This window comes from Strix aluco, chromosome 12 (genome assembly GCF_031877795.1).
Source record: "Strix aluco isolate bStrAlu1 chromosome 12, bStrAlu1.hap1, whole genome shotgun sequence".
In the NCBI taxonomy this organism is placed as follows: domain Eukaryota; kingdom Metazoa; phylum Chordata; class Aves; order Strigiformes; family Strigidae; genus Strix; species Strix aluco.
Genome location: NC_133942.1, coordinates 20,952,055 through 20,965,224, shown reverse-complemented (window position 1 = coordinate 20,965,224; position 13,170 = coordinate 20,952,055). Strand labels below are relative to the sequence as shown.

The window sequence follows — 13,170 nt, the reverse complement described above, 5'->3', positions numbered from 1 at the left end:
AAGCAACAGCTACGGTTTTAAAAGAACATTTCACACACACCCTAGATTACCACAGATATGCAATATTAATTTAGGGTGAGTGGGCACAGATGTTATCAAAATCACCCTCTTTACCTGCCAACTCCACCAAATTTTCCAGTGCTTAGATATTTTCTTCCACTGCTGTGTGGAATTTCTTATTGCAATGTTCTCTGTGCATTTTTCCCTTTTTTTTCCTCAGATGTTTTATCCCATTACTAAACCTGCATATGGCCGCCTCCTCTGATCAGCTGTCTGAGCTAAAACAATATTTCATGATGATTACTGAAAAGAAAAGCAGCCTCTGAAGATACTGATGTGATTATGGTGAGGAGCCAGGGACTTGCGCTGAGTGCTAGAAGAGCACTTTATAACCACAGCAAATCAGTAAGTTTGGGCTCGATGACATGGCAGAGAAGTGATGGGATGTGAAATATGAGTTAGGGAAGTGAAAAGGCAGATTTAAAACTGGATTTTAATTTTCTGGTGTTACCAATGGGTGACTTATCTAGTTAACTAGTCAGCTTTGCTTGGCTGACTCTTTGAATTCTCTGTACCTCTTCTTTACTTCAATATTGTGCTGCTAACACGTCTGCACAGCAAAACATGTGCAGATGCGAGTTCTCGCTGTGCCTCAGGCCTATGAAAAGCTGTATTAACACAGCACTAAATCTGAACTAATGCACCCTGTCCCTCAGCAGGGACTAATAGCTCAGGATCAGCTTCATGCTAACAGCTTTTGAACCGCCTGGAATGGAGGCAAAGTGAGTTTTATCTTCCCACAATGTACTTTGTAGAACTCTCCGTATTGGGTCTAATTTGGAAGAAGCATTAGAAGCTTTTTTAATACATGATTTTGTTTTTCATTGGTATATGTCAAAATGCTTTGCAAATGAGGCAAGTGTCACTGTCCATATTTCATTACATGCAATACTAGGACAAGCAAAATACAGTGCTTGCTGTTAGCTACACAGTGGCAGGTCTGGAGTATGGTTCAGATCTCCATTACCCTATCCACTAGTCCAGATTGTGTCTAACTGGCAGTTGCAGGATTTTTCAGATTCTGCACTAATAGTCAATCCCACAATTCTTTCTATTAAATCCCGTGCTTATCAAAAAATGTCTGAAATGGTCAAATTAAAAACATTGTAGTGCATTCTACACAACCTGATTTTTTTTTCTAGTTTAATACCTACGAAATCAAAACAGAATTATGTCAATCTATTGTGAAAATGTGCAGAATTTCCATCTCTGTAAATCGGAGTAAGCAATAACAGTGGCCTTATAAAAACATGCATTGGTTGCCACACATTAAGTTTCATATCTTTACATAGAAAGTGAAAGAAAAAGCTCCTAAAGATAATTTTCTCTAAGTACGTTTTGGTTACAAATTACATAATGTTCCAATTAGCTTTAAGAAGTTGATTGTATGCTGTATACAATATTCTACGTTCTTCTAGCTACCTTTGTTGCTTGACATTATTTTCCCAAAACATGATAAAACATTAATGACATCTCCTAGCCCAGAATTCAAGTCTGATTTAACGTGGTTATCTTTTGTGACATTGTACCAGAGACACATAAAGATTTAAACATTTCAGATTGTTTTACATATGTAGCAATAATTGTGCTGTTTAGAAAAATGTGGTGCCATCATGTGGACAATATTAAGAAGTGTAAAAATCAGTTTTTAAAAGACTAGGTAACAGACCAATATCTGTATTCGGTATCACAAATCAGCTGAATTATAAATATATATTATGTTATATAAGATGCTATGCACAGATCTGTGGTTTTAAAACTGTATTAGGTGAGAAGAAAAACTGAGAATGGAATCAGGAATTGTTGATTCAATACTGTTTATTTTCCAACAGCTCAGGAAGTCCTTTCCCACGAGCACAGACTGATCAAACACACACAAGTCTCCAACCCACTTTTAATTAGCACCTAATTGGAACATTACCTACTTCTGCACTCATTTCTGTATCTGTTCATCTCTTTGGTTTTCCTCTAAGACTACAAAACTTGTTTTCATATAGCCTGCATTTCTTCTCTTCCACACAAACGCACACACACTCACACAAACGCTCCTATCCGTAACACTAGCCAGCCAAGGCACTCTGCCCACGCAGTTCTCATTCCTGCATGAGTTCACACAAAGCTTTGTTTCAGCAATGGTTTTGGTTTAAGGCTTCTTCTAATTTCTTACGTTTAACCCAGAGGAAAGAGACTGCCAGATTCGGAATAGCTATTCCTAATACCAAGAAATGTCCACAATGGTCAAATTGGAAACACTGCAGTGCACTCACACAGCCAAAGTTTTTCTAGTTTAATACCTACAAAATCAAAGCAGAATTATGTCAATCTATTGTGAAAATGTGCAGCATTTTGATCTCTGTAAACTGGAGCAGTAACAGCGCCTCTGTAAAAACATGCATCATTTGCCACATGTCGCGTTTCATATCTTTACATAGGAAGTGAAAGAAAAAGTTCCTAAATATCATTTCCTCTGTAATACCCCATCTATAACAGACCTGTGAAGGTTTGCACACAAGCGGTGTGATTCAAAAACTGTCCTCTGTGATACACTCCCCCAAAGCAAACCTGCATGTCCCAGAACTGTAATCTGTCTCCTGCTCTGAGACCCTGTATGCCAAGTGCTAGTTAGCTGATCCTGCAGACTGCTGATTTAATTTAGATTGAATAAAGGCAAGAACTTTTAAAGCCTTGCCAGTAGGTTTGAAACTGATGGTCTATCTGGGATAGAGCTTGAAAACATGTTTGGATCAGTCCCTTCTTTTGTGAAAGTTTAGTGGTTTTGTTTTGGTAAAACTTAAGTTTCATTTGACCTTTATGAACATCGAAGACCTTTAGAATCCTTTTTGAGAAAGATTCTTCTAGTATTTTACTCAGAAATTCACCTGCTTTGTGCAGAAAGAGCCCACTCTTGTGGTACAGTAACACATGGAATATGTATACATGTGGCTTTACTAAATGGATATAATAGAATGTCATACATTAATAAGGTTCTCTGTGGTGCTGTTTCAGCTTCCATATAAAGACAGGTAACTCTATGAAGTAATGACATCTGTTTTCCATGTCTTTGCATCTCATGCTTTGTTAATTTTATTGTTTAAGAAAATGTGAGTTTCAGCTGAAATTCTACAATTCTTGGTCCATTTTTTTCATGTGCATTCTCTGGTTGTAATTAGGTATGAACACAGAATACAATCTTTTTCTTACTGGATAAACTTACAGTATCTCTTACTCTTTTTCTACTTTGACATTTATTTTCATGAAGTGTGGGGAGGCTTAATTTTCTTTGACAATTTTACCTTGCTTTCAGCTTCGTAGAAATGATTATGGATTGAAAAATTCTGTGGGTGAGAGGCAAATGGAACATGGTGATGTATGGAAAAGGCTGTTGGAAGTCTCTAGTCTGTATCACTGTGCTCAGGTTCTTGATTATTTGGCATTTAAATGTTTAGAATACATGGACAAACATAAAAAAATCAATTTATACCTTTTTAATGAATTTCCATAAATCCAAAGCCAATCTCAAGATAGAGAGACCTCATTTGTGATTTTTTAATAATTGGCAAAATTGTGCTAGGCAGAGCGTGGAACAAGCTCAACAACCAACTTTCTTTCAGATGAACTTTAAATGTCAAAGTATCCCATGATAGCTTGCAAGAGTTTGGTTTTCAGTGTTTTGGAAACTGTACACTCATCCTTTTAAAAAGTGTGATACTGGCTTGGTTTTGGAAGAATTGGTTAAAACCACTCTGAAGGCCAGTAATTTAGTGAAAATATATTAGATTTCCTGAATTCTGACATCTTTTGCCATCAGTGAATGTGAAAATGGGAAAATGAACCCTTCCTGATTCATGAATTTTTGATGTTGTGCATGGTTCATCAAATTTTATTAGTTTTTGCCCGCTGTATAACCTTGATGAGTTAATGAGATTATGCAATATTACTAATGGTAGATTTTCATTTCCATTTTTAAAACAAACATATCTAGAACTAAAATCTGAACAGAAAAAACAAGAATCAGAATCTCGTCAACCTCTGTCAGCTGTAGTCTGGGATTTTTATATTCTATGTCTCTTCATGAAATTCATTCCTTCTGATCCCTGCCGGGTGAGGGTCTGGTCTATCAATCATTGTACCATCCTCATCACCAGGATTTCCTGTAACTATTTCCCAGTAATTCTTATCTTCTTCAGCTTTATGGGAGTCCAGATAAGTGTGACAAATTACTTCATATTCTTTTCCAAAATAAGACCTGCAAAGTCAAAGAAAAGGGGATGGGCAGGGGGAATTAATACATACACGAATTCAGTAAATCTGTATTACCTGTGAATTGTTCAATGTTTTCTCACGTTTCTCTTGGCTTATTCAGAAAAATCACCATGCACTTTCAAATATCAGACCCTTAAAAGAAACACAATAGCCCACTTTGTTTCCTGTGAATAATTTGGGAATTTGAAATCAAAGGAATTCAGAGCTAAAGCAGCCCCATCAGTATAAGGCACTGATACACCAGCTCAGTATGTACAAGCTTGTTAGGTTCTCATCACCATTCACATCACTATTTCTCTCTGACTGAGGAAGACTCTGGCTACTTAATAAGTGTTTCAGCCTCAAACTTTCAGACCTTGTTTCATCCTCAAAAACCTGATACAAATCCTCAGTCAGATCTTGCTCAGAATTTAATGGGAAACAATTGGTATACTCCTTAACAATGCTAATCAATATTAATTTAATGCACGCATATTAACTTGAATTGTTGGATTAACTTCAGCTTCTTGAGAGATTGGTTCATATGGACATAAGCAATATACAGTTCTATGCAGTGGGTTCTAACTTAGTTCTCTTACTCCTTCCACTTCTTGGCATACTACTTTTTTCTTGGGGAAAAAAACCCAAACCACAAGTTACTTGCTCATGATATTCAAAGGGAGAACCACCGAGAAACTAAAGAAAGCTAGAAGCATGATATGATATGATATGATATGAATTTAAAAGCAAGAAAACCCAAACAAATAAGACAGAGCTGATTGTCTGCAGTATCACAGCGGCACACATTACAACCCAGAAATAAAATAAGGGAAAGGAGAATGTGCATTCTGTATTCTTTTTCATTTCCTCAGTGTGTTCCTAAAGCACCTATCTTGCTTCTTACAGTAATTCTTTATGTTGGGACATCATTATGAACATCCCTGACAGTTAGAAATTATTCTTACCTTGTCCAAAAGTTCCTTGGAACAGCTAAGCTCCGATTAGTATGGCAATGAGTAATAATAATTTTAGAGTTTGCCTGGGGGGGGAAAAAAAAAAAAAAAAAAAAACAACAAACAAGGGAAGACATTTGACAGACATTTTTACAGTAATTTTAACTATTCTTATTCAAATTAAGTGCTTTTATTTACTGCTTAGTATAAGCCCACATTGCTCTGTAGACTGAGACTGCTGGACACTTATAGTGAGATATTTTACATCCTAACAGTTCTCAACACAACTGTCTTAACAGCTCAGACCAGCCTAATGCTTAGCACTCAGGTCAGACACATTCTTCTGTCCCATGTATTCCATTCCACTTCCTTGTGCTGGGCTCTTTTTTACTTTTTTTATTTTTTAAGTAAGTAGTAGAGAGGCATTCCAGTGGCCTGTACCATCAGGGTAACTCCTCTTACAATTGGTATTTGTCATGCGAGAGATTTAGATAGTTTGGGGACACAGCTAGAAATGGATTTTATATTTTACCAATTTGCAATTTTTTATGTGTAACAGAATTAACTTTTAGTCACCTCCATTTACCAATGCTGTGAATAAAGAATATTGTCTTTGACAATTGCATGATTTTGACTGTGTTTATTAGTGAGCTGATTCACAGAAATGAGTCACAGTTCAAGGCTGTGGAGGAACAGTTATATTTGTGACATTTTGCTATACACCCAGCACTTCAGGAAGCCTAGCAGTTACGTGGAATACGAAAATACTGCACCTGCTTAAGGTATTTACAAAAGGTTAAAAACCACATTTGGAAAAACATCCACTTATTCAGATGCCTTGGGGTTTTTTTAATACTTTTTAAATTTAATGTATAGGAGCTCTTAATTAATAACAGCTCCTAATATTGGAAATGGAATTTAGTGCTCAGAAGTCCTGAAAAGAAGATTCCAAGTGCATCCTCACAACATGATAATGTCTACCTTTGAAAAATTCTGATGAGAAATAACTGAGCAACTCAACCTCAAAATGAACACCAGAACCTAACAGTTGTATATGCAGATTCCCTGGTTAAAGAGATGGTTACTTCCCTCTCCCCCTTCCTAAAATTACAGATCAGAACTTAAATAAGGAAAATATGTGAATAAAATGGACACAACTTTTTTCTAAGTATTCTATCTACTGTTTCAATTAAATCTTCATGATGTTTTCTACAGTTTTAATTTCTTACAGGAACTGGAAATCCTTCATATTCAAGACGCAGCTGTGGATCCAAGAAGGTAGCTTTCCAGCAAGTCAGATAGGAACGCTCATCTGTCAGAAATACTTGTTGAAGGTAAGATTTTTTAGCAGATCTCATAAATGACTTATGGTCACTTGCTAGATATAACTGTAAATAAATATATATATAAAGGACAGTGTAAATACGAAAGAAACAAGATATGAAATTTTTAAAAATATTTTTCAACACAAAAAATTTTCTCTTGGCTCCTGAAAAATCAGTCTACCAATCTAAAGCTACACATACAAAATGCATAATATAGGTTCTATGCTGTTGATAAACTCATTAAGTACCTATTCTATATTCAGACTGGTGAATACTAATTTAAAATTGAATTTACATTCCAAAGATTCTCTCTCACCAAAGTGGTTGTTGAGAGGGAAACTTTTCAAAGTTGTGGTGATTTGCGTACATATGTAACATGTAATGTCTTATTTGCCTCTAACTTGTAGAGGGAACATTAACATTTAATAGAAATCTGCTCCCTCAGAATGATAGAATAGTGTGTTACTTCACATACCTACTATAGATTTATCTTCACAAAAAATTAAATGTTCTCATTTTGGAGTTATTTAAAGTAAAAAAAAAAAAATCTCCCTCTAATGATGAATTCTTTCAGGATTCACAAGCTGATTTTAATTTCCTCTTTATTTTCTTTTTTTAAATCTCCTTTATCCAGTCATTCTGGCTGACAGCCCCCTTTCCAGCACACCTGCTCTCAGGCAAGCTGCATAAACTTTCTAAATAGGTACTGCTTGTCTTGATCTATGTATGATTCTGAATCTGTTCTGTAAAGCCAAGATGTTGAACCACTGTACAACTTGAGAGTGAGTAATTAAATGCACACTATTAGTATAAGCTACCGTTGCCATTTGCAACTTACCATTTGGTCAGAAAGCCCTCCTGTTGTCCCAAGACCAAAGTTTTGCCCGAATCTAATTGGATCACCCACTGCATCTCCATCAACACTATTAAAATTGTAAAGAGGAAAAAATAGACATTCAAATAACCAGAATTACTATTCTTTTGTTTTGGTCTATAACTAGATCTTGTGGCAACACTTTGGATTAAGTTTACCTTTAAAAATAGGTAAAATATCTTAACTGCAAAAACATTTCATACTTGACTTACTGGTTAAAATATTTAACAGAATAGAAACAGACTGTATTGATTACTTTTTATGTTGTATTCATTAACATCCAGGGTGGAAAGACAACATCCAATGAAAAATCAATGGGACTTCAGCACTGAGGCTCCCTTTAAAATACAGTTAATATAAGAATCTGAAAAATCACAGACTAAAAGCAGAACAGTGTGTGTTTGTGTTTGTAACATAACATATGTTGCTAATAATATATGTAACTGATATTCAATAATTTGGTTCATTACATCAATATACATGTTGGTATATCCCTATTTCCAGACTGATTTATAGATTTTATATTAAAGAATCACTAAATTAAGTGCTAGGCTTTCTAAGTATATTCAGCATAAAAACCTTATGTAGCTGATTAACTTAGTTAATGAGAGACTTGATAGCATTCAGTGCCAACAACTCTAAGATGAGACGGCAGCTAAGCAAAAATATTTTGGTTGCAGTTCTAGAAGGCCTAAATTACGCTCTTGGCATCAAAATTCTTTCTTAGATTTAATCGAAAGTGTTTTGCTCAATCAGGATTATATGCATTAGTTTGTACTCTTAGGAACTATTATTGTTAAATACAAGCACTCAGGCAGAGCTTCCAACTATTGAGCCAGGACCCTGTTCTGTTTCTTCTCCCACAAACAGCTGGAATTAAATATGTCTTTGAGAGAGACAATATGCTGTTTGGTTAGGGTTTTTTTTAAGACAACAGAAATACTGTCCACTTCATGTACAGCAAAAGCACTGACACAAAATTTCTGCTTCAGAGACCTTGTTTGCAGGAGAGTGAATAATAATACTAAGGGATATTTGTACACGTTTTGTATTCTACAGCTGAAATATGACCGCATTAAAAACAGCCACAGAGTTTACCAAATGATACAGTAAACTGGATTGTTTTCAAACCAGTTCTAAGCTGATTTAATCTTCCTTGGAATTATTCATAGTAATATGTGGAGCAGAATCAAGCTTAATGCATGACTCAAGTTAAAGATTCTTAAATAAATTAATCTTACTCGAATTCATTTATATATTAGCAAACTTCCTCGCATATTTCTTAAAACAAGATACTGAAAACTAAAATAATAATTGAAAACAACACAGAACAAAGTACCAAACCTTAAAATACAAAAAGTATTCCGACCCATAGGGTCCACACTCTTGACTGCGCTAACTCCACAAGGGACTTGCAATGATTCAGCCGAATATATGGATATTTCATCCAGATCAATTGCCAAAGTCAGACTGCCACATGCTCCGGGGTAATTCTCCACTGAGGATTTGTTGGGTGGGTTCAGAAGCATCACAGTGTCTCCAAAATGAACAAGTCCATCCTTAGACACTGACAGCTGTATCTAAATTAAAATATACATAATTTTTTTCAGAATTATCTGAATCTGATATCAGAAATATTTTAGTATGTAAAATGTTAATCTACAGCAGTCTTGATGCATAAAGAACACTAATAACAGCTATGCCATTCTATGTGGAGTCATAGAGGATTGACATAATCTTCTTTAAAAATTACCTTCTTTAAAAGGTTATCTTGAAGTTTGTTTATTTTCTGTGTTAAAAGTTCTCCTCGTTCTCTTTTACGCATAAAATCCCTGAAGCGGTCCTGTTTGTAAAGGAGAGAGGGGGCAGACGTTATCCAGCACTCACAATCTCAGGTTTAAACTGAATTTAAAGAATTAGGGGGAACCACCGTGAGGTGAAGAGACAGGCGAGGTTCCCCGGGAGCTGGAGAGGAGAGAAGGGCCCGGCTCCTCCCCTACCTCCTCCAAATACGCGTCCTCGTTCCAGTTGCCGATGAGCACCCCGGGTCTGTAGGCGGCCATCGCTGCCATCTAGGCCGCACGGCGTTCGCCGTCGCCATGGCGATCCCTCGAGCTAGCGATTGGGCGCTGGAGGGGCAGAGCCCGCCAATGAGCGGGAGGGGGCGGGCTCTTTCTGCCCAGCGGCGGCGCGGCCCAAAAGCTGAGGGAGGGGGCGCAGCGGGGGGCAGACCCTGAGGGGAAAAAAATGCGATAAATGTTAAAAACAGTTCAAATAAACCGACTGCCCCTCCTGGGCATGCCCAGCGTGGGTGGGGTCAGTGCAAATGGCACGCTGGCGGAGAGCAGCAAGCCTCTCGAGGTTGTGCCCTCTTAGGAGTACCCGCCAGACCAAGGTCTGGCAGAGAAAGGTCTCCGCAAGCAAAAAAAAAAAAACAATCCATTTGGATTTCTTTGTGGTTTTGCCCAGTCTGAAAGCAGGCAGCCTGCTTTGCCCTGGGGCGTTCCGCTGAGCCCCTTGTCTTTCTGCAGGGATGTGCTGAGGGGGGGCAATGCTGCTGGGCCCAAAGCAGCTCCTCATCTCCTCACGCCTGTCTGAGGGGCTTCTGATCACCTGGCTTAATGCTTACACCTTTTCAGGCAGCATTGTACATGAAAGTACTTCTGTTCCTGGTTCGGTTGTATGATGGTATAGTTTAACGAATGGAAGATGCTGAAATTCAAGAATTTGAGCCAAGCTCTAATCTTAGCATGGGGCTTTATTTACAGTCAAACAGCCTTTTACACTTTGTATTGGCCAAGGACGTGCATGAGCTTAATGCAACAAACCAGTTCATGACATTAACACTGCTGAATATTGGGTATCATAGAATCATAGAATAGTTTGGGTTGGAAGGGACCTTTAAAGCTCATCTAGTCCAACCCCTGCAATGAGCAGGGACATCTCCAACTAGGTTGGGTTGCTCACAGCCCCGTCCAACCTGACCTTGAATGTTTCCAGGGATGGGGCATCTACCACCTCTCTGGGCAACCTGTGCCAGTGTTTCACCACTCTCACTGTAAAAAAATTCTTCCTTATATCTTAGTCTAAGTGAATGCATTAGGGTGAATGTTTTGATTATAGATGTTTTGGTTTTGAAATATACTATGGCAAGACAGGCTAAGTGAATATACTATGTGTTTACATTCCAGACAGCTTAAACCAATGATTTTCAATGATGGTGTAGATCCTTGCACAGGACATTTAATCCCTTTACAACTGTCATGGTTTTCTTGCAAGCTTACTATTGTAAGGTTTCAATGCTGGACAAGGTAAAAAGTTTAAAAGAAGATGGTTTTTGGATGGACAGCTGAGATACATGTTATCATCAGCCAGTTCTGACAACAATTCACATAAAGCTGGCTCTTTTGTGTTTGTTTGGGGTTTTTTTTAAAAAACAAAATTTATTACATAAAACGTTATTCAGCACCTCCCAAACCTTTTAAAGACTAAATACAGTCCATTTCTGCTCAAATAGCACCACTTTGTGGTCAGTTCTGGTAAGTGACGCTTTCCTACACCTAGCTGTGTTAGAAGCAATGTTGATACTGCTTAACTGAAATAGGGAAGAAACTTTGTTCATCTTAGCCGAATATCAATAGCCAAACAAATTTTGGAAGTATCAGATGTGATTTTAAATTTGAAGTGTTTTCAGAAAAAGAGATTTAGTTAGTTTCCTGTGTTGCTAGTAATTTCTACTTAGCACTTAAAGTTACATTGATTTCACAGAGCTAAGTTCTTTATTAGGGTGACTGGTTAATCATACTGGTGTAAAAATGATAAAGTGTATTTATCACACTTTTGTTCAAAACTGCATAATGTATTTATACTTAACAATTTACTTTAGCTTATCTCAATATGCAATGTCTAAGAAGATTCAAATCATTTCATTTTTTTTGTTTCAGAATTAAGCCACTTTTAAATCAATATTCAGTAATAAATCATTGTTATAAAACAATTATACTCAGCCATATTATTAAGAAGAACACATGCGCTCTTTCTCACTGTGCGTCTAGGTAATACATACAATCCACAGAAAACTTCTACAGTTTTGTAACCTTATGTACTTAGTTATTTACAGATTCTGATGCATATTACATAGAAAGAAGTATCTGTATTCCAAATGTAATTGTGTACAGAAATACTTCAATGCATCTCTTAGTAGGATTATGCTGTGACTATCCTTGTCACCTGGAAGGCTTTCATTTCTGATCTCATAATATTCCGTGTAAACAAACAAAAAGAGCTCTCTAGAAGCGTGTTTGTAAATTAAACATCTTTCCTGCAGGAAAGGTGACAGGCTATTCAACTCAGCTCAGTTTCCTTTTGGGCAGATAAAAATCTATGTTTGCTCCTAGCAGTTTTTTACGTTTTTAAATAGTGTGAAGAAAAACTGTGCTTGTGAAATAATTAGCCTATGTTTTGTGTGTATACTTATGCCAGCATACAAATTGACCAGACTTAAAGGTATATGTGGTTTATTGGAAACATTAGTATTTCCCTTTCTTTCTCTAAGTCTTTGTTAAATAAAATTATAGTCAGTATACTTTCAGAGACTCCTCTCCTACTGTTCTACAGTTACAGCTCTTCTCCCCTTTCTCTTTTCTCTTTTTCTTTTTTTAATGAAAGAGAACCAGGTGGCTGAGAAAACCAGCAATAGTATATAGAGATGCCTAAGCTATTAGTTTACATAAAAGGCTGGACTGTTAGGTTTTTAATTGCCTTAAGATTGTCAGTAATGTGTGAGATAAAGCATGTTCTAAATACTTTAATGTATAAATGCACTGGTATGTATCAGTAGTACAAATTATCATAGTTTAGTCAAATCGGGCAAAAAGGGCACGGTCTGAATGGATATGAATATAAGATAAGAATAGAAGTCCAAGAAAGAGGTATGCCATCTTTATTTAGAGGAAGTAGCAGGACATTGAGTTTTTCTGTGGGCTCTTTCACTCACATATCTTATTTCATGGTGAAAAACATGATTTTTACTTGTGTGACTACTGTTTCACAACTTATGAAATCTTATTCATACAGAAAAAATACTAATGTTTTAATCATATGCAGGTTGGATGAGGATATTTTTAATACCTGCCTTTACTGCCTTGGGGCAGTATCTATGTTTTTTCCTTTTTCCTTTTGGTTCTCCTGTTGAAAAATATGAATGTGCCAAATTTTATTAACAATACAGACTAAATAATACCGCACAGGAGTAAAACATCTTCTTTGGGATGCTTTGTCCCCTTTCATTTTATTATTTCACACTAGCAGTATTCTGACACATGCTATGAATCAGAGCATACCTATCATTTTTCTTTGCTGCTATTAAGCTTCTGGCTATTAAAATGATTAATCTGCTTGTTAATAATATAACTACAGTTTCTTATTCTAACCTATTCCCCAAACACTCATCTGTTCCCAGCACAAAACGAATTAAATAGTTTATGTGGTAAGATTTAAGGATTGTTTTTTTCACCAGACACTTGTACTGATGTCTTCCATTTTGGTTGTGAATTTCAGTGTGGAGTTTTCCTGTAATGCTTGTTGCTGAGGAGCAGTCAAACTGTTCATGGTACAGTAACTTCTGAAATGTAGTAATCCTTTAGGCCTGTCAGCTCAACTTTGGTGCCCAGGAATTTGATGGAGCAGCTCATCCTGAGTACCATCACACAACACA

The 13,170-nt window shown here is 36.7% G+C and overlaps 1 protein-coding gene across 1 annotated transcript; it reads right to left on the bottom strand.

The window, feature by feature from the left end:
- Positions 1 to 3,206: 3,206 nt before the first annotated feature.
- On the bottom strand, positions 3,207 to 9,517 carry CFAP161 (cilia and flagella associated protein 161). The gene is made up of 7 exons (XM_074836943.1): positions 9,455 to 9,517; positions 9,208 to 9,297; positions 8,799 to 9,034; positions 7,419 to 7,503; positions 6,485 to 6,643; positions 5,268 to 5,341; positions 3,207 to 4,306 (listed from the first exon to the last, which is right to left on the bottom strand). The coding sequence occupies exons 1-7, from the start codon at positions 9,515 to 9,517 to the stop codon at positions 4,120 to 4,122; spliced, it is 894 nt and encodes a 297-aa protein (XP_074693044.1). The 3' UTR covers positions 3,207 to 4,119.
- Positions 9,518 to 13,170: the final 3,653 nt, after the last annotated feature.